This window comes from Cheilinus undulatus, linkage group 22 (assembly GCF_018320785.1).
Source record: "Cheilinus undulatus linkage group 22, ASM1832078v1, whole genome shotgun sequence".
NCBI lineage: Eukaryota > Metazoa > Chordata > Actinopteri > Labriformes > Labridae > Cheilinus > Cheilinus undulatus.
The window spans coordinates 27,750,975-27,777,468 of NC_054886.1; the positions used below are offsets into that span (position 1 = coordinate 27,750,975).

At 40.1% G+C, this 26,494-nt stretch overlaps 1 protein-coding gene across 2 annotated transcripts in view; it reads left to right on the forward strand.

The window, feature by feature from the left end:
* The window catches only part of tnfsf10l (TNF superfamily member 10, like), a 103,721-nt gene that overhangs the window by 27,277 nt on the left and 49,950 nt on the right, over positions 1–26,494 (forward strand). For both annotated transcript variants that reach the window (XM_041779851.1, XM_041779853.1), the window contains exon 2: positions 22,795–22,944. In XM_041779851.1, coding sequence (XP_041635785.1) covers positions 22,795–22,944 — 150 coding nt within the window. The remainder of the gene's footprint in view (positions 1–22,794; positions 22,945–26,494) is intronic.

Below are 26,494 nucleotides of genomic sequence, written 5' to 3' on the forward strand. Positions count from 1 at the left end.
GGGCCTTTTCGTTGGTATGTGTGCACAGGTGACTGAGACAAACTGGAAAGTCCTGACCTCTTCTTGCTCTTCTCTCATCCTCCCTCTTTTTCTCTTCCTCTTCCCCGTTCAGACACTAATGACGAGAAGCAGAAACGTAACCCTTGGAAAGTATATGGTGACTTAATTTTTCAATGCCACTAGCTTAGATAAGATAGCTAACACTCCCATAAACAAATCCCAGTCAACATTAAGATACCACAAAGAGCTTTTATCCAGTCATCTCAATAGCCCTCTCTTACCTAAACAGAAATGCTCCCAATTGTTTTAAGGCACAAGGAAGTTTCAGAGAAAGAAAGAAATGACCGGAATATCAGGAGGCAGGTCCACCCTGCTTTTGTATGTCTTTAAACTTTATTTAAACTGGACCCAATCCAAAAGAGCAGAATCGACAAAGAGAGGTCATAGTTCAAGACGCCAAGGCTGGGAGTGGTTTTCTGCAGACTCGCCGTGTGGTCGTGTGCACGATCACGAACCTGCAAACTTTAGAACCCAACAAACACAAAGCCAAAGGCATTGTTTCACACCACACTTCGCAGGTTAATCAGTAACCGTAAGTTCTAAGAGGCATCTAACAAACACAAGTGGAATCACTGACTGCATTCCTCAGCACAGAGACCAACACAGAAAAGAGGGCACAATGGAAGCAACAACACACTAATAATATCATTAATGCCTCTAAACGGAAGCAGACGATCTCCCGGGTCGGCTTTGAAGAGACAGCATTTGTGGACCAAATGGAGAAGATTCACTACCGTACAGTCATTGAGCAGCTTCTCTAGTGTTCACTAGATTGTTTGGTTTGATTTGGATGGAAGGAAAACTAAAGAGACCAGAAATCAAAGGATGTTATGCTGTAAGCTCCTTAGAGTTTAATCTAGTCCTTCTGCTGCTCCTTTCTGCTTCAGTTTATGGGTAGCAAAGATAAGACCCATGGGCCTCATCCACCAACTATGCTACAAAGGATCCCTGTCGGATAAGACAAGTTCACATTATTGGACTGACATCTGTATACTGAACAAAAACACATGCTGGCATAATGAGCAGCAGCACTACACAGGCCCTGGCACCTCGCACCATGTTGGGGTTGGGCATGTGGGATCCAAGCAATGCTTCAAAATGCCAGGCAGTTTATAGTGGTGCTGAAAATAGGTAGCACTCTATGGTAGCATACAGATAAGTACATTAAGAGTTGGTGTCCACACAAGGAAGGGCTGATCTCACTATGAGGCCTGGAAATACCCAATTTTCACCAGTCTTTTCCCAAAAAATTCAAAATGCCAAACATCATGCTGATTTTGCAATATGGACCATGGTGCATGCTGTGGGGGCTGACTTTTTAAAATGTACAAGGGGGCGCCACTGATAAAGCCCATGTACAACTTCTAATTTAGCCACTGTTCTAGTGTCTGCAAATTTAATGGCAGTACGGTTGAGTTGGGTTGTATGTTAAAAACTCATTTTAAGAGGAAGTTGGGCAACCTAGAAGGGTTTGTCCCTATCTTTTCAGTAACTGCACTATGGTGAGACATCAAACTTTGAGATGCCACAGCCAAACCCTCTGAGGTGGTCTCATAAACAAAGAAAAGCAGTAACAATGGGTTAAATAGGAGAAAATGAGCTGTTGAAATAGTGAATAGATGTTAAAAAGTGGCAAGATATGTTAAAAGTGGAAAAGGGCAAAATGTGGCAAAAATAGGGATGAAAAAAATTGGTTAAAAAGTAAAAATGGGGTAAAAAATGGGTTTAGGGTTATAAACCAGTGGAAAAAAATGGTGAAAAGCAGTAAAAAGTGGCAAAGTATGACAACAATGGGTGACAGAGGCATAAATAGACAAAAAGTGGTAAAATGGGTGGCTTAAGTAGTGAATAGGCATTAAAAAGCACCAGAGATAGTTTAAAATTGGTACAAAAAAAAAAAAAAAAAAAAAAAAAATGGGGGGGGGGCAAACCTAGCAAAAAATAGTAGGAAAAAAGTTCTGAAAAGTGGCAACCCAGTGGCAAAAATTGGTTCAAATAGGCAAAAAAAAAGGGTTTAGATTAACAAAAATTGGATGAAATGGCAAGATTGGGTTAAGAAAGGCAAAAAGGGTCAAAGATGGGCAGAAAAAATGGTGAAAACTGTTAAAAAAGAGCCAAGGTGGACGAAAAAGCTAATAAATGACAAAAAGTGGCAACATTGGGTTACAGGGGGCAAAATGGGAAAATTAACATGGCCAAAATTAAACTTCCTGTCTGTTTGGTGATTCATGGGTTCAGGGGGCTTTTCTGGAAAGTCCTGACATTAAATGCATGCCTGTCAAATTTCATAATCCTAGGTTGACCATGTTGTGGGGGCTGACTTTTTAAAATTTTGCAAGGACGCCACTAAGCCATTTAGCCATGCCCACTGACAAAACCCACATGAAACTTCTAATTTATCCACTGTTATCATGTTTGCCAAACTTCATTGCAGTGCAGTTGAGTTGCGTTGATTTAAGGATGTTAAAAACTCACTTAAAGAGGAAGATGGGCAACCTGGACGGGAATATCCCCAACTTTTTTTTGCATTTTCTGTATCATGGTGAGACATCAAACTTCAAGGAGATGCCATGTTTTTTGCTAAAGGTCTCAGCAAAACTAATTGTGAGTTGGTCTCATAAACAACCTTAGAGTGTTAATCATAGAAGGACCCCTGGAGATATCTACTTTGTCCTATTTTTTAACCAAAAATTAAAAACAGTGAACTTCCTAATTATTTGGTGATTTTCAAGATGCCTTTTTGTAGGTCCTTGCATGATACACATGTCTACCAAATATCAAAATCATAGGCTGAAAAACCATTTGGGGCTGAAATTTTGATAAAATATAGGGGGCGCCACTCAACCAGTAGGCCATGTCCACCGGCGAAACCTGTTTGTAACTTTTAAGTTTTTTACTGGGCTCATGCCCACCAATTTCCATGGCAGCACAAGCCTTACAAAGCTCTCTACAAAGTGAGGGGGCTATATGTAATGTGTGGTGAAATATAATACAGACCTTTTAGGGCAGGGGTGTCCAAACTATGGCCCGGGAACCAAATGTGGCTCGCAGTCTTTTTTTGATTGCCCCAAAAGTTTTTTTTCTTTTTTAAAATTGCATTAAATATGGCCCTCAATAGAGCATGAGGCTTGTGCTACACTGTATTATTCTTCTTAGTTTCAGTACAAGACAGTTCTACCATGCTAATACTGTAAACAAACATTCTGACAAGGATTTATTGCTGTTTTTTCAGGACTAAATTGAGACAAAACTGTAAATAGTAAAAATATTGGCATCCAAAATAATAAAGATATCTTGATTTATAGCACCCTAATGGATTACAGCAGCCAATGATGTTCCAGGGGTGGGTCCAGTGGTAGCCAGAGCTGACTAGGGCCTCCTGAAATCTGATTGGCCTCCCCAAAATCCTTAACATGATTGGCAATTTGGCTTGTCAGCCATCAACTAGCCATTTAAGCATACCCAATCACTGAGCACATCTTAACCAGCATTAGACTGGTTTTACTAAATTTAATTTCAGTGGATACTGAGTGCCTGTATCTGACAAGTTTCATTGCACTGGAAAAACTGCTTCTATTTGACAGTTTTCTTTGGCTGACCAAACATGCAGCCGACGGCAGAGAAAAACTGAAATTATTTAAACCATGTAAAATATCACTTAAAAATATAGGTAACATAGGGTGTGGACATTTCAGGGAGAAGATATTGTTGCTTTAAGATACAATCTTTTCCATTTTTTTATCAGTAAATAAATGAATCATTGCGCAAAAGTGATCCATCTACTTTAGTGTGACTTTGATTTCTTGCCCTGCGGCCACTGTTGCACGCCTCCACATTGACTTCTGCATGTCTAACTTGATAAAAATGACCATATCTGTTTTTGTTTTGATTTGACTGAATTTTCTGCCATCATTTGTGCTGTGTTTGATTGTTAATGACTGCTTTTAACATAGTATGGTTTTACCGTTGATGCTGTCTTCATATATCCCGTGTTCTGCGTGCTCTTATCTTGTCAAACTGAAGTGGATACGGCATGTTAAGAGTCAATAAAGCCTCACAAACAAAACATATCAAGGTGAACTTTGAGCTTGTGATTTACAGTAAATCATTTGCCAAGCACTTTCATTGTCAAGGAAATAAATGAGTTTTTTTTTCCTTGTCTTTCATTTCTCAGCACTTTCCCAACACCAGTCAAGTCTAAACAGCTCACTCGACACCTCCAGCTGCAGCTGCAAACACCACTTCAGCGTGCTGATTGATATATGGAGGCTTTGTCCTTTTTACTGTCTGCCTGCTGCGCCCATGCTGCTTTATTATCCTCATGATTCATATCTGATTCTTTTGAAGTTCTTCACTATACTAAAAATCCTGCTGCAACGTTGCACGGAAAGAAACTCTTTTTCTTTGATTGTAGTTTCTTAAAAAACAAAGCTCCCTCTTTATTTTAAATGACTCTAAAAGCTGCAATCAGCATGCTGTCAGCTAATTGCAGCCTCATTTATGCCAGAAAATGTGGCTCAAAAGGAAATAATTACAACTGAGGTCACATACAGAAAAAAATAGATATCAAAGCCACCCATAAGGGGGATAAAGGGGAGAGCTTTCTGAGGCCTAGCCAAATGGGGGGCCCATGGAGGTCAGGCAAAAAATCATGATCCATTGTAAAGATAATGTGTGATAAGCATATTTTATATTTAACCTGAATAATAACTCTTATCAAAGCATCAAAAAAGAATTTTATTGATTTATGCTGAAGTAAAATAAGACATTTTTCACAATGTGAATCTCTTTTCTCAGATCAAAATTCCCCTTTTTTTTTTTTGGATATAAACCATTTGGAAAACAATGCCAGACTTCATAGCTAAGTCATGCTCTGCACAGACATCAGGATGCCAGGGAATTAAGAAGAAGGAACTGAAATGATTTTAAGGCAGAAATATAAAATACTTGCAAAATGAGGCAAAAAAAATGAAAATAAGCAAAAAGAGGTTGCACTGTGGCAATAACTGGCATAAAAAAATGGTGAAAAGGGGGAACAGAGTGGCAAAAAATTATTGAAAGTGGCAAAAATATGTTCATAGAAGGAGATAGGGGAAAAAATGGGAAAAACTGGTTTAAATAAGGCAGAAAGGGTCAAAATGGTCATTAAAATGGAAAAACACAGTAAGTGGCAAAAATGGGCAATAAAGTGGTAAAAGGGCAAAAAGTAGTAACTATGAGTCACACAGGGTTGTTAAAATAGTGAATAGATATTAAAAAGTAGCAAAATGTGTTAATAGTGGAAAAGGGGCGAAATGTGGCATATTGGGAGAAAAAAGTGTTTGCAAAGTGGGAAAAAAGGTAAAATGTTTTTTAAAAATTGGCTCAAAAAAGAGCAAACTAGATTTAAAAAATGGCAAAAATGAGGGGATGTAAGAGGGGGTTGAAACTCAATGAAAACAATGGTGAAAAGCAGTTAAAAAGTGGGCAAAATGGGTAGCCTAAGTAATGAATAGGCACTAAAAAGCAGCAAAGATATGTTAAAAGTGTTTTTTTTTTTTTGGGGGGGGGGGTTGTTTGTTTTTTTAAAGTGGCAAAAATTTGTTGAGAAAGTGTTGAAAAGCAGCGACCGGGTGGAAAAATAGGTTCAAAGACGGGGAAATGAGACAAGAGTGGCAACAGTTGGTTTAAAGAAGCAAGAAATGGGATCAGATAAGCAAAAATGGGATAAAATGGAAGGATTGGGTTAAGAAAGGCTAAAAGTGCAAAGATGGGCAGAAAAAATAGTTAAAAAACTGTTAAAGAAAAAGTGGTAAAAATGGGCAAAAAGTGGTAACGTTGGGTCACAGAGGCAAAAATGGGTGAAAAATGTGACCTATATGAGTTTGAAAAAATAGTTGATAGATGTTAAAAAGCAACAAATATATGTTAAAACTGTAAAAAGCTGCATAACTTGGCAGCAGTGGGTTTAGAGGCAATAACAGGCACCAAGTGGCAATAAATGGCTGGCTAAAGAAGTGAATAGGCATTAGTGGAAGTGGAAAAAAGTAGAAAAATTTGGCAGAAAAAAGTGGTGAAAAAAATGGGTAAAATGTGGCAAAAAATGGGCCCAGCCAATTCTCCAGGCGCGCCTGTTTGTCGTGCAGTTTCTCAGAAAAATTAGCCATAGAGACGACAGAAGATCTAGTACATGTTCTGCCTGTGTATCACTGTGGGAGTCGACTAAAAGCTGTTAAATAACAATCCTCCCTATCTCAGTGCATGACTAGGAATGTTTTTATTGTATTTGACAGCTTCACTTTCTATTTTAACTCTTTGTTAGCTTCTAAATCAGTGTCATGACCTCGACAAAACAAACAGACCCCCGCATTTGTTCACCTGCTGCTGTTATCTCTGACAAAGACCAAACACACATTCCCAGAGGAGTGGTGGCGTTTAGAGGAAAGACAAGAGCCTTTGAGAAATGGTAGAAGGAAAGGATGGCGCGGAAGTTGAGGATCTTTTTTTTTTAATCAGCTTCAGGTCAGAGCTGGGACTTCCTCATGAGGATACAATAACAAAGCCAATTCTTAAATGTCTTTCTCATTTTTTAGATACCTTGTATGCTTTTTAAAACTGTACAAAAGAATCCTTCATAAGATCTAAAGCAACGGAGTCAATTTAAGGCAACATGGTTCCCTAAAAAGTTGGGATGTTGTCTTAAATTTGAATAAAGCCATTGTCAGTGAGCACGGTTCATCTGACATCCACAAATGCTGAAACTCTACCATGCAAAGAGGAATGTAAACCAGATCCAGAAGTTTGGCCTCTGTTGTTCTCTCTTTAACTCTCTTTCTGTGTGAAACAGGCACGAGGGAAATGTGTGCATCTAAAGATGCATTTTCACCACACAATCCAGTTCATTTCAGTACAGTACATTCAATTGTTTGCAGAGTTTCCCATTGAGTTACATCAGAGGTAGTGGTGGTAGAGATCCCATCCCGACTCATTTCATAGGGGTATTGTGTGGGTTACTGCTCTTTTGATGGTATTCATTACACATTCAAATAACATTACACATTTTGAAATGTAATCACAATACACTAAGTTGGAAGCAGAGCATTGTCCAAAATGTCTCTGTATGCTGAAGCACTAAGATTGGTCTTCACTGGAGTTAAGGGGCATAGCCCAAACCCTGAAAAACAGTCCCATGTCATTATCCCTCCTCCACCCGACTTCACAGTTGGTACAATGCTGTCAGGCAGATGACATCCTCCCTGACATCCACCAAACCCAGACTCATCTGCTTGCCAAACAGAGAAGCATGTTTCATCACCCCACAGAACACATTCCTGCTGCTCTACAGTCCAGTGTTGGTGTCTTTTACACTGCTCCATCCAACCCTTGGCATTTTGACTTAGTGATGTGAGGCTTGCATGCTTGCAGCTGCTTGGTACCAAATGCCATTTGAGATCCAAAAGACTGGATCTTGTTACTGAGCTGAGTCAAATGATCTGTATCTCTAAAAAGACCTGGAATTCCCGTCACTGTGGACAAGACTGGACCACAGTGACCGTGAAAACTAAAGCAAGATCAGGGTTTACTCACTGTACTAAACCAACTGAACTGTTTGGTGGAAATGCATCATTTTAGGGATGCTTTCAGCAGAGTGTTTGCTGATCTGTGGGGATCATAAGAAGTCACTGGTGTAGTGTAGGACCTGCATGGTGGTGCAGTGGTAGATTCCAGGCTTGACTTCCTGTTAGACGGGTGCTTCTCTAGCATTCTCTACATGGGTTTATAGTACTATGATCCGCCCACGATCATAAGACATGCTTGTTAGGTTTATTGGCGACATTAAATTGTTTTTGTCTAAGCTGACCTTGTGATTGACTGGTAACCATTCCAGAGTTAGCTGAGACTGGGATCGGTCCCAGCCCAGTGCAAACCTGAATGGGATAAGTGGCAGGGATGGATGGATGGTAGTGTCTGGGATGCACACAGCAAGCAGGAAGGAGCGCAACTTCAAACAAAACTCTGCACCGTCCTGCACGTTTGTGTGGAGGTGTTGATGACTTATTCCTCTGTATCACAGCTTTGTTATAATTTTTGGTACCTAATATTGATTGCCAACTATACAGTATTAGTTGCCAGCTCAGGGCAACTTTGGGTTGAAAATACAACTACTTGTCTGTTTTTTCTTTCGTAACTGGTACTTTTCAGTCCTTTAAAACATTAAAGTAGCAGATGTTGAATCATTTGATACCTGAAAGTATCAAACTGTGGAAAATTTGAAAAACCTCCTTTGTCTGTCAAGCTAAAATTTGTTTGAAATAATGGGTGCAGTGTCGTCCAGGGATCCCTCATCTTCATACCAATGCTTGGCTCACTTGCCAGCAATGGCGATGGTATTGGGGAGCATTAGTGAACAGAGGATGATGGCCCTGAACATCAGTAAAGTCTCTCTTAATGCTGGACCAGATACACAGATTTTGACCTAGATATGCTTCCAAGCAGACAACATTTTTTGAGGGAAAGATGCAGCAAGAGAACACCAGACCACATTCTGGATGTATTACAACAGCATGGCTGTGCTGTAAAAGAGTTTGAGTAATAAACTGGCCTGCCTGCAATCCTGGCCTGTCACTGACTAAAAATAGTTTGCTTGTTTTGAAGCGTACAACACTGAACATGTATTAGTGTAGCACTCGAGACCAGTCTTGAGACCACCTCTTGAGTGTCTGGTCTTGGAACTGACTGAAAATAGTTGGCGCATTTTGAATTGTAAAACTCTGCGAGGGGAACCCTGAGCAGTTGAAAAGCTGAATTTATTCATTAAGTTCCACAATAGGTTTCATTTGGCCAAATTATAAGTATAATTGGGTGTCATCTGTATAGTGTTAAACATGTATTTTTGTTGTAGTACTTGAGACCGGTCTCGAGACCACGTTTGAGTGCCTTGTTTTGTATTGGAACTGGCCAAAAATAGTTGATGCATTTTGAATTGTACAATGCAGATGAATTTATACATTAAGTTACGCAATAGGTTTCATTTGGCCAAACTGATAAGTATAGCTGGGTGTCATCTGCATAGCATTGATCATGTGTTACTGTTGTAGTACTCAAGACTGGTCTTGAGACCACATTTTGATGTCTTGTTCTTGTCTAGGAACTGACTGAAATAGTTGGTGCATTTTGAATTGTACAATTCAACAAAGGAGACCCTGAGCAGCTGATAGGTTGTAAATTAAATGACAAGGATTACAGAAAAAGGATGATGGTGATGGGACAGAGTGGGTAGTATGACCCTGTCCCAGTTTTTCAGGAACATGTTCTTGGCATCAGATTAAACATGATCTCAGTTTCTTTTCTTAATCTTCTGTTTTCTGCTGTTTCCAATTAAATACAGTGTTTTTAAAACCACCACATTCTGTTTCTTCCTTACATAATGTCCCAACTTTTTTAGGAAATAGAGTTGTATAACAGCTATATACCTTCTTCTACTCATTTTGCACTTTAAATGTTTCTGCTTTCGCCTGCAGTTTGGCCCCCCTCCTGAAGCAAACTGATGTTGGCATCTGGGGCGAGCCCAGGACGCGTATGGTTGCATGAACCCGTGTTCTGAGCGTTGGTTCCTGCTCCCCAAACTCTCTAATAGCTGTGTCTTTGGCTCACATTCGCTGCTCTGTATGTGTGCAGCGCTCTGGCATGCTGTTTTGTAAAGGAGGGGTCTGTCTTAGCACTGCAGCCAAAAACTTGGCCCGCACTGTGAAGTGAAGTAGAAACTCATGGTTTGTAATTGAAATAACCTCTATTTTCTCCTCATAAAAGCTTTTATGTATGGATAGCAATCAAAAATGGCCATGTGAAGTGACCGGTCTGATTGCTCCTTAACATGATGGATTGCTGGGCGAACTGTTGGTCATTAAACGCATAGCAGGGAAGAATCTGACAGCTTTAACAAATAAATCAATGTCTGAACCACCCTGGCTGTCTGCCAGAAACACTGGAGCCTCGGAGCCTGATAAAGTGGGAGGGACGCTCTCATTCTGCAAACGTGCATTTACCATAAATGCCATAACAAAAGCACTTAAAAGCAAGAACTTAAATGCACACGTGTTGTCAAATAAAAACTTATATGGACTCATTCTCACCCATACATACCGCACTTAACTACCGGAAGCTTGTACATTCATGCAAACATACGGGCCTCCTGGTTTAGGTGAAAAAATTACATGCACTTCAGTTTTTAATGATAGCTTTGGGCCAGCTTTCACAACACAGAGTCAGAGAGCAAACATCTGAGTAGATGAAGAAGCAGACGGGCTCATCTTAACGGTCGAAAACAGACGCCTTGTTGCTGCAGTGGTTATAAATCACCAGCAAACTCTCCTCATGTTAAATGTACTGGTGTTTATGACAGTTTAAGCCTTTGTTAAATCACCTTAGCACGCTGTTCTACAAAGCATTCATCAACGTAACAGTTAACTCTCCAGTGCAGCATCAAAGTCTGTAAAGAAACATTTTTTTCACAGTTGCAGCTCAATTTTCGGAGTGAGACTAGGGTGTAACCTCAATTTTTGTGGACTAAATGCTGCTGTAGTTCAAGGTTGATTTCTGCTGTGTTGCTAAATTTACCTTAGTTTGCTTTTTCATGTTCCAACCAGGAAGCCTTTAAAAGTTTTTATGTAAAAGTTTTAGGAAAATATCTTTAAAAAAGGTATATCCTGGATTTCTCAAGGCTCAGAAGATGCCACATAAAGTAGGGAAACTATTGGATCAGGGTTTTACATTTTTTAGATTAAAGCATAGTTATGCAAGTTTTGTAGCAGAAAATTTTTGGTTATTTATGTCTTAATGTCTTTAAGGGAATATTGGAGATAAGAGTCACAAAAGGCTTTGAATTAGCATTATTGATAATTATAATTGGGTGTCATCTGCATAGCATTGAACATGTATGTAAAGTTTCCCCGCAACATTATTAAATACTATATTAATTTAATTGTGTGTCCAAGCACCAAACCAGAAGAAGCACCTTTACTTAACTTGACATTAGTATCTGCTGTCCATTAGTTTTTCATTCATTTGTAGCAGAAGATTTTGGTCATTCATGTCTCAATGTCTTTAAGGGAATATTGGAGATAAGAGTCACAAAAGGCTTTGAATTAGCATTATTGATAAGTATGATTGGGTGTCATCTGCATAGCGTTGACATTTATGTTACGTTTCCTCGTAAAATTACTAAATACAACTAATTAGGATCAAAGTAATTCAATTGTGTATGTCCAAGCACCAGACCTGGTGAACCCCCCTTACTTGACATTAGCATCTGCTGTCCATCAGTGTTTCATTCATTACTTGACATTAGCAATCACAAAAGACTTGAATAAGCTGTTTTGATAAGTATAACTAGGTGTCACCTGCAAAGTGTTGAACATATATGGAATGTTTAATAGTATCATTACTAAATAGAGCTATATTAATTGAATAGTATGGGTCCAAGCACCAACCCTTGTGGAACTCCTTACTTGACATGCATAGTATCCACTGTCCTTTAGTGTTTCATTCATTATCAGACATTAGCAGTCACAAAAGACTTGAAAAGCCTATAATTTATGAACTCACTTTTTACTCCTCTGCTTGAGGATTGGCTTTTTTATCCTTTCTGTTTTTATTGATCCATTTAAGTATAACTTGGTGTCATCTGCATAATATCAAACTTTGTATGAAGTGTTTCCAGATATTTTCACCAGAACCTGGTTCGTATTTTGTTCTTTTTAGTCTGAGTTCCATAAGACAGACAGCCCTGTAAATCCCCTATAAACCTGTTTTAATGGGTCCCCCCATCAAGACTTAATGCAAAGGCTGTGAGTCACAGCAGGTTGTAACTCAGCTCGATGAAGCTGGCTCCATTGCTTTGTAACACCGTACATTCTTACTTGGCTCATGAGCTTGTGTACTACTCTGCCTCTATGTTTGGGTAAAAGTGATTTATGATCAGTGCCACTGCTAGTGAGGTCTCAGCTGTTATTTTAGCCCTGCTCTCTGTCTTGTCTGCTTTGTCACAAAGCAGAGAAAGTATCCTGAAATACAGCCAACTCTCTCCCTCTCTTCCCTTACTGAGTCCCCTGTCCGTCCTGCTGCTCTCACATACACATAGACCTCTGGCCTGGTGGATTTGAGTTACGTGGCCACCTTCTCCTCTTCCTAATCCCTTCAAATGAGAGTTCTGGTCTGCCAAGGAACTCCCAGATCAGCACACACAGAAAATTGTGGCCTGGTTTCCAAGTGGCCCTCTGAGATATTCTTTTCAGGGTTTCGGTGTCCAATGAGAGCCGGCCAAACAGACACAGAATCAGTCCGCTGCACATACACACTGTGATGCAGGCCACACACGGATACACACAAACATATGTACATGCACGCAGTCTCACATCGTCTGACACAGGGGAGGGAACAGTGAAGCATTGTTCGCTGCTTCCTGAGAGAGTCGGCACTGGGATCACAGGAGCTCTGTCAGCCCGGACCCTTCCTCTCTCTCGAGTCCAGCCATCCTAATTCAGCGTGGGGAGCCACAAGAGACCACATGTCTTCTGGATTAGAATGATAAAATGCGCATAGATTCTAAAAGTGGGCCATGAGGGACTATCTCAGTTTAGGTCTTGCATTTGGATGACAGTAGTTGGCTATAAATTGTGAAAGTTGAGCTTCCAAGTCCAAAAATAACATCCTGACAGCTTGAGAAATTTCCCTCTTTATTTTTTTGTTGCTTTTTTGGCTGTAACACTTCTGCATTTTCACCACAGAACTATCTGGCAAGAATAACTGAGTCTTTGAATCCAAATGTGGTGTCAGAAGGATATATGCATTTCAGAACTGAGGATAAAACCTACCCTCTTAAATCAAACGCCTTGATATTAGATGACCCCAGCAATATAAACACAGTTCTATAAATCCACAGTTATCATAAATAATGCTCTGAAATTAAATCAGTGGTAAATCATGCCATTCAAGGCCATGCCAAGAATTTCATATCAGTGATATCGTAACTGGAATTGGAACTTTGGACAAGTGTATAAGTCACTGGCCTCCAAATGTGGATCTTAGAAAGCCTCAACGACAGCTTTATCTACTTTGACATTGTCCAAACTAGATTTTTACATGGTAACTTTGACAGTCATGCAGCAGTTGTGTTGGTCTCTGGGGGCTGGGAGGTCTCCAGGTATTAAGGTTGGGAACCAGTGGTACCAGCCATACAAGGAATCTACCTAAAGCATCTGATGTGGGTTAGATGAGATAGGATATGATGACCCTCCCTGCCTGGGCTGTCGCCCCAGCGGTTTGGTGTAGAGGGTCAAAGGAGAGGCACGGGCCACGCACATCGGCTGGAAACTCCTGCCCAACATTACCCAGATATTCTCAGCGGGTACCGGAGAGAACAGGGAGTAAGCAGGAACAGGTGGGTGACCCAGTGTACAGTAAAAGACTGACCCAGACAGCAGATGGATGGAGAAGTCAGATGAAGAGCAGGCAGTGAGAATAGTGAGGGTCTACTAGTCGGAGTCTGAGAGTGTTAGTGGCAGGAGGTGCCATTAGGGAGCGGACAGGAGGCAGATTTGAACTATTTTGAGGCGACATTATGACCTAACTTTGTGACAAAAGAAGTCTACTTTTGGTCCAGCGCTGGAAGAGTTGAGACTAAATTTCAGGACGTCCTCATCAGTAGTGTCAAGCCTGGTATCATCGAGAGTTCTGGCCCATGAACACTAGACTCTCTCCACCAGGTCCGCCCACCGCGTTTGATCAGAACCCAGTGTGCATAGCACCAATCCATAACCACAACCAACCAAGACCATTAACAAAGAGGGCAGGTCTAGACCAATTTCTTTGTTATAATATATTTAAAGACCCCAACATAAATCCACCATGAGCTCAGCATCAAGCATTATTAACCAAATAAACAGTGGCAAAAAGAACCTTACCTTTACCAGGTAGAAACATCAAGCAGAAGTGGGCATAGACCATAGACCGTAGAAAGAATTGGATAAACCCCGTGTGACGTCAGTCGTCTGCTTACAGTAGGCGGACTCAAACGGCTCTTGAAGCCAGTCTGTGGATGCTTCCATATTCAAATCGCTGTCTCAACCGAACTTTGGATCAACCTAACGGCCCGTCCACTAAGTGCGACTTCCTGTCAGCCTGCTAGCTAGCATTCTGGTCAACAGAAATGGAGCCTCTGCCTGCCGAGCTATCTGTCAACCTTGCCCAGCCCACCGAGGGGTCATGGACCCCACTTGAAGATCACTGATGTTGAGTTTGTTACTAAAAACAGAGTGAAAACAGGTCTTAAATGGGGTATGGTTAGAAGGTTGTTCCTTTGACAGCTGAGGCCATGGCGGTCATTGTGTATTTCAAACAAGCTGCTTCCTTTCAGCAGCCTTTCCCTATCCCTAAGTAAGCATATTACACTGCTCCCTTGTTAGATTTGAAGACTACAGCTAGAACACACTCAGCCAGCTGTTTCACCTCAAGCAACATGAACATGGCCGCCCACTTGTTTAAGCCATTACATCATCTTTAAGGCTTTCTGTCTCTGGGAGGAGGGATTTAATCCTTTGTGAAACGACCTCAGTGAGAGGATAAGGACGTCACTTGTATTTATGGACACTTCTACCATCACCTCGTATCGTATTCCATCTGAAAGAACATCAAGCGTAGGAATTTAACCTAGTTTAAGCCCGCTACAGAGAGTTTCAGCAGTTATGGTTCTTGCATGTGTTAGCCTACTTTTAGTTGGGCCCGACGGACCCGACCCAGAGCCAAGGAAAAGGACAAGAAATCAACATACTTGGAAAATACAACTCATCAGACGCTTTATTTGGAAATCAAGAGTTGATTGCCAAAAAAGGATACATGCCCAGTTGTGAAGATCACAACTGAGAGAGAGTTTATGGCTACTCGTAAAATGACGGTTCCATTTAAGATGCTTTTTTTGGGTGATTGATCAAGTTTTTGTTGAAGTTGGTCAAAGACAAAGGATTTTACGACCATTGAATTTGTCAGTTTATTGATTTTTTTAGCTGAGTAATTGGGAATTTTGCACATTTACACAGCCTGAGCTAATGGGGGGAGTTTTGCAATTTGGGGATTTGGCTAAATGGAGTCAGGACTCGGGTAAGAGAAAGCATTGTCAAAAGGAGCACTCAGGAGAGAGCAGGGGAGGGGTCGTCTTCATCATCTTACATGTTTATAACCTGCAGGGCGGTTCCAGTTGCTCGCTCTCAGGGTATGAAAAAGATGGAGGGTTCCTCCTGCATGTTTGTACTGGCCTACAGAATCTGCCCTCAGCTTTCCAACACTTTAACCACACCAACGAGCAAAGGAAGTAACTGATAATATCACCCAAATACTGATCAGGTTACAACGTCTTGCTTTAGAAGCAGTGAGGGGTATTGATCAATGACAGGGTAACATAAAAACAAAGTTTGAGAAATTCAAGTTGGAAAAGCGAGATGTAGCAGCCAGAAGCGGTTAAGTAGACGGAAAACGAACCAGTTTGGCTTGTCTGTTTTGCCAAGTCCCAGCTCTCACCAGACACCACACTGTTTAATGTTTCAATTACCGGCCTATTAAAAACAGATACTAATGGTTAGAGTTACTTTGACTCATTTTAAAGGGGTGTAAATGAAAACTGACATTAAAAGTGTCTAGGCCAAACCTTTTAGAAATTGTTGTGATGAAACTTTCAAAGCTGGTAGACCACATGTTTAGCACTAGGGTTCTTGCAATTGATGTACTGGCTGCTTTGGGCTACACTTAAATATCTCAACAAGAATTTGATGAATTGGCAGTAAAATTAGTGCTCATGTCCACGGAGACAAGAGGATGAATTGCAATAATTTTTGTTCAGATTTGTTTGACTGCCGCACCAAAAAGTCTTTAACTTGACCTAATTCCTGCAAAATTCATCGCATTCTCACAAGCTTCATATGTTTGTATTTCTGGCTAATGCTAGCATGCTAATGTTCCGAACCAAGATGCCAAACAACGTGATCGCCACTTCCTTCACCATACTTTGGAGGCAGGGATGGCCAACCAGCACTGTGTCTGTTCTTTTGACAGTGAGAATTGCAAAAACATCTTCTCTGCCAAAAAACACTTTTAGTTTGGCTCTTTGGTCTTGCTTTGATAAAGAAATGCAGCCCGTTTCTGAGGAAACTGCCGCTATACTATAGCTACATTTTGGCTGCAATCACAGCACTGAGTCTGTGTGGAAAGATCGCAATCAAGCTTGTGGATCTTGACACTGCAATTTTGCTCCATTAGTCTTTGCAAATCGGCTCAAATTCTGTCAGGTTGCATGGGGATCTGGCCCTTTTAAGTCCAGCCACAAATTCTCTATTGGATTGAGGTCTGGGCTTTAACTCGGCCACTCCAGAACATTCACCGTGTTGTCTTTAAGCCATTTCTGTGTAGCTTTTGCTGTATGCATGTTATAGACTGAACAACATTGTCCTCCAGAATTTTTCCTGTATTTTGCGGCATTCATTTTACCCTCTGCCTTTACAGGCCTTCCAGGGCCAACTGTTAAGAAGCATTCCCACAGCATGATGCTGCCACCACCATGCTTCACAGTGGGGATGGTGTTTTTATGCTGATTTGCAGTGTTTGGTGTCTGTCAAACATAGTGTCTTCCAGCCAAAAAACTGTCTTATGGAGTCCCAAGTGCCTTTTTGGCGACTTTTGGCGAGTTTTCTTCAACAGTGGCTTTCTTTTTTCTGCCCTCTCATAAAGCTTTGACTGCTAAAGCTTGTAACTCCTTGACTAGTTTCCTTCTCGCATGGTCACTCAGTTTGCCTGATCTCGGCAGATTTACACATGTGCTATATTCTTTCCATTTCTTGTTGATGGATTTACCTGAAATTCAGGGGATGTTCAAGTGCCTTGGAGTTTTTTGTATCCATCTCTTGACTAATACTTTTCAAAAACCCTGTCTTTTAGTTTCTTGGAGTGTTGTTTTGTCTTTGTGGTGTAATGGTAGCCAGGAATACTGATTAGCCAGTAACTGGACCTTCCTGCAATCTCTTGAAACACATTCATGCACTCAGGTGATCCCCATTTCACTAATTATGAGACTACTAGCACCAATATGCTGGACCTTTGTAAGTTTTACTCTAGTATTTGAAATCTTGTATTTATTGTCTATTTTTGCAGCTTGAAACAAGCCGGTGCAATCTTTGTAACTCTGAGGATAAATAGTGTCAAAAAGTACCAAAGGCAAGTGTTAATATTTGTTTGTTCTTTCTTAAAGACATATGGATGTTGAAAATTCTATTATCATGACTACACTGTTTGGCTTGTTGTAACCACTTACCTTATGGACTTTATCTCCTCCTTACCTAAATGGATGAATCCCTTCCTACAGGCTCTGCCAGCAGTTAATGGACATACGTATACAAACAGAAAGCACACTGACCTGCATGCACACACATTCATTGGATCTAACCTTTTGTAAATCCTCCCTAAATAACAATAAATCCTTCAACCAGAACCAGCAAAAAGCGGGGAGTGTGTTTTTCCAGAGGCAGAGACAAGATCTACTCCCACTCCATTTGTTGTGTTGAGCGCGCTCACATCCACTCATGCATGTGCGAGCCTCCCCAACACTTCACGCAGCGGTAGCTGTCATCACACAGCGGCTCTCACAATAGACAGAGAGTCTGCTCAGACTCCACTGTCAGCAGTTTTTCCACGGGACGTGTTCTGATTGTATGCAGATGATGTGACGACCTGCAGCGCTTCCTTTTCTCTCATCACATCGCTCTAACACAATGAAACGATTACAGATGTGTGAACATGAAGGGTTTGTAGTAGTCCTGTGGGGTGGTGGAAATTAACTACATTCATGCGCGAACTTTGAAGTACTAAACATTCAAGAAATTTTGCTGTTTAGCTTTTGACACTACATTTCAGAGGGGAATATCATACCCTCTATGCAGCCAGTATGCTGCATGTCACTTTAAAACATGCATGCGCAAAATATCATATCAAAGAAGCCTCATTGTCATGGTTGTGTACATTTGACAAAGAAAATTTAACATGCTAGACTTTCTGTTGTGTGCAAAATGAATTTGGCAAGTAAGCTGCCTGATGGCACCATGTGACGGGAAGGAGAATTGACACAACCCCTGTCAAGCTCTGGCTGTCTTTGCATGTTACCAGGGGCATGAGAAAATAATCTGTTAAAAAGCTTAAAATGTCCACACTTTCAGGGCAGAGTAGGGAGTGGATGTGGCAAGTAAGCATGGCCCAGGCTACTGTCTGGGCAGGGCAAGCCCCTGGTCAGGCCCGAAAATCACCAACGTCTCTGGGTGTATCACCGGGGAGAAAAGGCCTAGACACAAACATCTCTGTCCAGCTTTACCCTGGCTGCTGTCCACATGTGTCATGCTTGGTTCTCTGGTTCACATTAAGCAGAGATCAGTGGATGTCAGTGGGTCATTTTGTACATGCACTCCTACATATATATATGTATATATATATATATATATATATATATATATATATATATATCTCACATATTTATGACAGTTGGGATGGAGGTCAAACCCCAGCTCAGTAGAGGCCTGGTTCTGCATTTTTTAAATAATTTCAAGTGGAACTTTTCAAAGTTTAAATGTTGTTACATTGACCAGAGGTCAGTGGGTGACAGTGAGTCATTTTGTACATGCACTCCTACATATATCATATGTGTATAACAGCAGGAATGGAGATCAAAACCTGGCTCCACGAGGACCTGGTTGTGCATTTTTCAAAGTCATCTCCTAGGGGAACTTTTGAAAAGTGTAAACAAGAAATTTACAGTAAATCAGCAGGTTTCAGTCATTTTGTACATGCACACTTCATATATGTATAACAGTAGGGATGGAGATCCATAAGGACCTGGTTCTGCTTTTTTTCAGAATTAACTGAAGTGGAACTCTTGAAAAGTGTAAACTTTGTCACATTTACCAAAGATCAGTGGACGTCAGTGAGTTATTTTGTACATACACTCCTACATATTTCATAAAGTAATAACAGAAGGGATTTAACAAAACCCAGCTCCATAAGAACCTGGTTCTACATTTTCAAAGCCAACTCTAGTGAAACTCTTGGAGTATAAATGTCTTCACATTAACAAGTGATTACTAGACATCAGTGAGTCATTTTGTATGTGCACTCCTACATATTTCATATATATATAACAGTAGGGATTGAGATCAAAACTAGGGCTGAACGATTTACGACTATTATCTAATTGTGCCCCCCCCCCCCCATCTTACGTCTTGTTCAACAAACATAAGCAAGAAGTCATTCTATATTAAAACAAACATAATTAAATATAAGTTAAACTAGGGATAAACAATTTAGAAAAAAATGTCTTATTGTGATTTTGGCTCATACTGCAAATTTGATATCAACTGCTATATTGAAGGAGAGGATCATTTTTTGTATTATTCCCATTTTGATGAAGAAAAATAGGCATGAACAAGTCAAGTATGATTTTTGTAAAAAAAAAAAAAAAAAAAAAAACAACACACTTGAATGTTTGCATAAAGTGTCAAACTGGTATTTTGACACATTTCAGGTTAAAGAAATGTTGCACTTACTGTGATTTGAACATTTATTCAACCTTATTTGCGATTGATTACTCAGCCCTTCTCAAAACCCAGCTCCACAAGGACCTGGTTAGTCAACTCAAGTTGAACTCTCGAAAAGTGTAAACGCAGTGAGTCATTTGGTACATGCACTCCAACATATTTCCTATGGGTATAAAAGTAGGGATGGAGATCAAAACCCAGCACAGTTAGGACCTGTTTCTATAGTTGCAAAGCCTGAAAATCATCATGTAAAAGTCATGAAATGCTCCTAAACTTTGCTTTGCAGCAAATCCATTCGTTAAAGAAACTTATCCGATGGTAAAATCCACATTGAAACCAGCAGAATAGACTTTAGTTGCAAACAGGAAACAAATCATGAAAGCTTAAAGGGAAAGAAAACAGGACTGTTGCATCAGTTATATCATTCTGTTTGGCTCTTTATCAGGTGGTGTGTTTATCTTAACAACTTGTTACATAATTTCTGGAGCACATAACGTTTAGATATGTGAGCCTCCCACTCCACTTTATGCAAACTCAGCTTGTAGCAGGAATGCAGACTGACCGGAATAAAGACATGTGTATCTAATTAGACTCATTATGATATGTCCTTGAATAGAAAGTGAAGCCATTACATGCATGAGTCATGCTTTTTTGGGACTGGGGAACATGTTGAGGCCTCAGAGAAATGGAGCTTTACCAGTAAGCGCCCGTCCTTCCCGCCTAGCAGACAGGCTGGTATCCTTACAGGAACCGCAGTAATCTGCTTATGCATCAATATGACAAAGGGAAGACAAAAAGACTGAGATTCATTAGAAAGAGGAGGTCAAGCAGAGAGAAATTAATAAAAAAGGAGAGGAGAGGGGTGAAGGAGTGCAGCTCTGTAATCTCCCCCTCCTCATCGGAGCTTGTTATAGAGTCATTAGGACGGCTTTCAGACCGTGACGCTTACCACCTCCCTGAAGGGGAACCACACATACACACAAAACTCTACATTTACATTAGCTTCTCTCTGCAACTGAATTCCCAGAGAGATCTCATTCGACCCAAAAATGACGTGAAAACATTGCAAACGTTTTAAGGAAGCTGCTGCCAAAAAAGAGGCGTAGCAAACAAGAGGAAAGCAACAATTTCCCATCAGTCTCTGAGGGATCGGTGATTTAATTGCCTCTTATTAGATTGTCTCGATACGCTGATTTGTATGCATGTAAGTCTGGTTCACACGTGCATGCTTTTTTTGTTATGTAAGACATTGCAAAAGTACGTTTACGTAAACGTGCAAGGCAGAACTTCACGATAAAAACAAAGACGCAGTAAAAGAGCGACATGAGAAATAAGAAACACCTGCAGAAGTAAAACGAGTCGTAACACCGATGTTGCAGATTTAGAGATGTGCAAGAGAGTGATGGCTCACTGGAGGACAGTAAGGGTGGAGTAAATGAAGTGTGTGGACATCTCAAGAGGGTAATAAAAAGAGAATAAAAGTCATGGTTTTAAGATGATCCATTCTATTACATGATAATGTTGGATTATGGTTTATTTTTTAAGCTCAGAGAAGAATGTTGGGCTTTATTTGTAATATACATTTAGAGTGTCTTGGAGAAGTCTTGCCCCCTTCCTGACTTCTTATTTTTTGTATATTTGTCACACTTCAATGTTTCAGATCATCAAATAAATTTTAGTATTAGACAAAGATAACTCAAGTAAATAAGAAATGTAGGTTTTGAATGATGACTTCACTTATTAAGGGAAAAAATCTGTCCAAACCTACCTGGGATACTGCAAGGGATATCTATGAATCTGGAAAGGGTTACAAAGCAATTTTAAGGCTTTAAGACACCAGGGAACTATGGTGAGGGCCATTATCCACAAATGGGGAAAACTTGAAACAGTGGTGAACCTTCCTGAGAGTGGCTGGAGTACCAAAATTACTGCAAGAGCCCACTGACAACCTGTTTAGGAGGGTGCAAAAGACCCCAGAACATCTAAAGACCTGCAGGCCTCACCTGACTCGCAAAATGGCAACCTTGGGAGAGTTCCATGACCAGAATTGGAACACAAAGGCTCCTCCCACACCATGTTAATTTTGTCGACTAAAACTATGACTGAAGATGTTTGTCGACAGCTTTTTTTTCCATGACAAAAACTAGACCAAAGCTAACAAAAACAGACCTTTGATGACTAAAACTGACAAAAAGTAAGCTTAGTTTTTGTCAAGATGACTAAAGCTAGAGTAAAATGTTATGTAGTTTTTGTCGGACATTGAAAATCCATGATATTTCTCCACTGTGGGCAAAAAACAATGTAGCTGTAGCTATTTTGCCTCTCAGGTGTAGAAAGCAGGGACCCTAGGTGTGCATAGAACACACTACCATGATTTGTTACCTGATTTAGGCAAGAAAACAATGCTTGGACTAAAAGTAAAGACTAAAATTTGAGGACTTTTTATGGACTGAAACTAGACTAAAACTAAAAAGGGTAGAAAAGACAAAAATGTTGCTAAAACTGAAAGACATTTCATTTAAAGACTAAGACTAAAATTAGAAAATAGCTGCCATGAATAACACTGCTCCCACATTTGAGGAGGACTTTTCTACTTTCCACTTGGACCAGATGTAGCAAGAACAAACATCTTACCTGCTAAAGGTGTGTTTTAAACCATATTTCACTTGTGTTTAGTTCTAGATGTTTAAAAGAAGCCAGCTGTGGCTTTGTCTCTCTCAAAGCAGCAACAGTTCAGTCCCTCTTCTCAGTTAGCAATAGACATGTTCTTTTCCTGCCAAGTCTGTCGCAGTAAAAGTATTCATCTGACACACTCACAACATTCAGAACATATTGAAATTTCCAGTGAGGTGGGTAAGGGGCAAAAATGTTTCATCCTCCAAAGTGGGTGACATGACAGAAATAGTTTGAGAACCACCAGTTTAAGAGAGCCTTAGTAACCATGCAAAAGAGCAAATATGCACTACATGAGGATTTAGGGTAAAAGATTATTCGTTTCACCGCAACTTCAAAAATCAAGTATATAAATGAATAATATGCCATAGAAATTGGCCAAAATCATTGTAATTTCGCTAAGAGATTTTAGTGGCCATCTTTCCTTCTCATTCATTCATGTTTTTGTGTGTTTTTTGTGTAGGTGCGTAGTCAGGGCGTCACAGAGGAGCTGAAGTGCCTGAGTTTACTGAATGCTCTGGACAAAGACCAAGACATCCCGGACCAGCTGGCCCAGCTCTTCGGGGAGCCGTGCATCAAACTGGCCGAAGGCATCAAATCTTACATCTCCAAGGTGAGCTCGACAAACTTTAACTGACCCTCGGAACAAACAGTGCACATGCAGAGCAGAAGAATCAGATTTAAGAGTTGCTTTAGAGGAAGAAATTCCAAATTATCAATATTCATTTACAGTAAAATCCTCTAAAACTGTCACATTCTGGAGAATAAGTATCCTGCATTGGAAAACTAACCTCTTATTGAAACACTGGGTTTACCTTTGCACCACAATCCTCACCTACTGTGGAATGAAATTCGTTTCATTGAGATTTTTATGCCTTTTCTGGACATGGTTTTAGGTGTATTGTTATCTAAAGTGTCAACTAATGCTCAACCAGTCACAATGGAAGATTCATGGGCCCATAGTGTTAAAAAGCATGGAGGAAAACCGGCCAAAAGGAACTCTTGATAATAAAAAGAATGTTGTAGAAGACAGTCATCGTTCCCAGACTAATACCTCCCCTACATCCTGTAGCATCTAATTTATACATCAGCGATGTTCATTGTTATAATGTTCAATCCCTGAATGATATAATTTGGATAAGATCCTTTAAATAAAGTCCATGTGGGGGGCTCCGCTGACCCCGGGTTCACAGAACAGATGGAGCTGGTTTTAGCGTGAAGGAATCCGCTCGGTTTCAGTGGGCTGAGAAACATCTGTGGGGGCTGACGCAGAACCTTTGGGTGGGACTAATTGGACGTATTTGTCATCGTAATGGTTAAATGTTTAGCTGTGAGGGGGTATTGTTCATCGGGAAGATATCAACAGCATATGTGTTGGATTTAAAAAACCTAAATTGGCAAAAAAGAAGATGTGTCATAAAGTGAGCATATTTCCTGCACAAAGTTCAGCAAATTGTGAAATTACTAGGTTCCTTTGGATGTTTTTTTTTAACAATAAACCATAGATTTACTTTTTTTAATAATAGAAATAGTAAATTCAGTTATAGAAATACTGGGTCACGCTCTGCCAGCATGAACAAGATGGCTTATTTTACCCTTTAAATGATCGTATTTCAGTCATGAACTTTAACACGACCCTGAACACCTAATAAGACAGGAAACATCAGTCATATAAATGCATACCTGATTTGGAAACTGTTTTATGATGGATCAAGTGGAAGAAAACCATTAGTAGTACTGAAAAATGAGAGAGCCATAAGGAGGTCACCTCATTTTTCTGACAAATGTTGACGCTACAGCTCAGCAGACCGCTCAGTTTGCTCCCTACAGACATGAATGTACAGTTAAACGTACAGTAAAGCTGAGTGATTAATACAGTTTCAATTTTCATTATTACGTTGGCTTCTTATGATTACTGAAGCAAGCACATTGGGCCATTTTGGGCTTGTTTTTCCTTAAGTTTTGTGTCAAAAATGTTGTTCTTGCAAGTCCTTAACTTCAAAATTGTATAATGATAAAGTGGTAATTTTAACTATAGTAGACATTCTCATGTCTAATTTTACAAATTGTACCTTTAACTCTCAAAGCCGTCTCTGTCATTGATGGCTTTATCACTTGCTTAAATGCTGACTCTGTCGATCTTTAGCATGTTTTGCTACGTCTACATTTAAAGGTTCGTACTTGTGCCAACATGAGTTTAGACTTGATGACTTTTGTGCCCCCGGCTGTTTTTATTCAGATGTGAGCTCAGACAGATTTAAAAGTAAACTTCTGGTTGTTTCAGTCTGCGTGCCAGGTGTTTGGATTGAGCTAAGTCAGGGTTTATGAGCTTCATGTGCAAACTGATGATTGATGAAATTGTGACCAAGTTCAAAATACAGTTACTACGTAGAGGATTTTCAAGAAGTATTGTGTTTTAGGTAGCATTCTTTGTAGAAAAAGCAAGCATGCGGCCTGTAGAAGTGAAGATTTCCTCGCAAAGTGCTTTCTCATGTGGGGCTGCACTTTTGCCAAGACTTGGTACTTCACAAATTAAAAACAAATCATTAATTTATTGAGTGTCTCAGAGAAGAGAATATGAGCTTTATGGATTATGTCCAATAAGAGGAATAAGCAAAAGACCAATTGTGTCATTTCCCAAGGCATAGGGGGGCTTGCATTAGATGTTTGATACTGATACTGATAGTGCTGTATTGCTATAAAATTGTGAAGAACACAGAATACTGTATCCAAAAGTCACAACAGGATTAAGTGATTATGCACCAAAAAAGAGGCTTTGTTTTTAAGTTGTCACACATGGCAATGTGACAAAAGAGGAATCAAAGGCATGAATGTCTTCAGGTTGAATGTGGTCTGTGGTCCACATTCTCTGGCTAATGCAAAAAAAAGGGGAAAAAATGGTCTAACTTTGGCCCCCGGTCACAGCCCCATTCTATGGTAAAATCTTCCGCTTTGCACAACTTTGAGTCGTCAATTTGTTGGGAATGAGCAAATGAATTCTGGAGTCAATCCGATGAAATCCCTCAGAGGAGTTCATCAAAATAAAAATCTTTTTTACTGACTGTAGTGCGCTTTCTGTACATTTTAGGGGGGGCTTAAATGGACCATGTGATGGTCCTATTTTGGCTTTTGGGCCTTTTTCCCACAAACATATTATGAGTGAACTTTGCCAGGGTTGTCAAGTGGGAACCTGTCTTTGCATTTTTTTGCCCAATTAATCCCAAAGAGTAAGGCAAAACCATCATGGAGGACACTGAATGGATGCCTTAATGAAACATACTTGTAGCAATCATTTCTCACCATTTGTGCAGCTGAAGAGAACCAAAATTTTATCTTAAAGATTGCTACTTTGAACTGGAATAGCAGAAAGCAGTGTCAGTAGGCTGTCGTTTTATATGCAGATCAGCCAGCAAAGACATCCTATTTCTGGGTGTGTCTTCGTCAGAACCAAGTTGAAATTTAGCAGGCTTTTTCCACTGCTCATGCCTCATCATTCCACCAAATTTCATTTAAGTCTGGCAAGAAGTTTTTTAGTAGTTGGGTTGCAAAATAAACAAAGTCAGCACCAAAATTTCCTAAAACAGAAGTGGTTTAACAGAAGTCATTTGAATTACCATAACCTGGTATCCAAGGCTGGGAACATATCCGTTTTAAGGATCAGTTTGTACCAAGGATTGCTGAAACTTTCTATTTGCTCTTTTAGGTCATCAATCAAGTCAGAAATTGTCCATAGCGTCAACAGTTTGAAAGGAAACTATCACACCATATTGGTGTCTTGTCTGTTTTTTCAGAGTTGAAGTCCATGACTGGGTGTGATTTTCAAAGTAAATTGCAGTGTTTTTAAGTACCTTAATTGCCTCCATTATGGTTATTTTAAGAACACCAGCATGCATCACTTCTTTTCAGTTAAGGCTAATTTAGCTTAACCATTCTGCAGCGTCTACAATTGGTTTGGCAGCCATCAGAGGCAGGGGTGTGGGGTTTTGATCACTGGCTCCTCGTGTCCACATGTCAGAGTGTCATTGACTAAGACACTGATCCCTCCAATTGCTCTTGATTGTGTCCACATTGGAAGAAAATTGCACGCCAATTTGTAGGAAAAGTGTGAACTGAGTGTAACGTCTTTGTGCTGAAGCTGTTGGGCCTCAGGGCGCATGAACCCT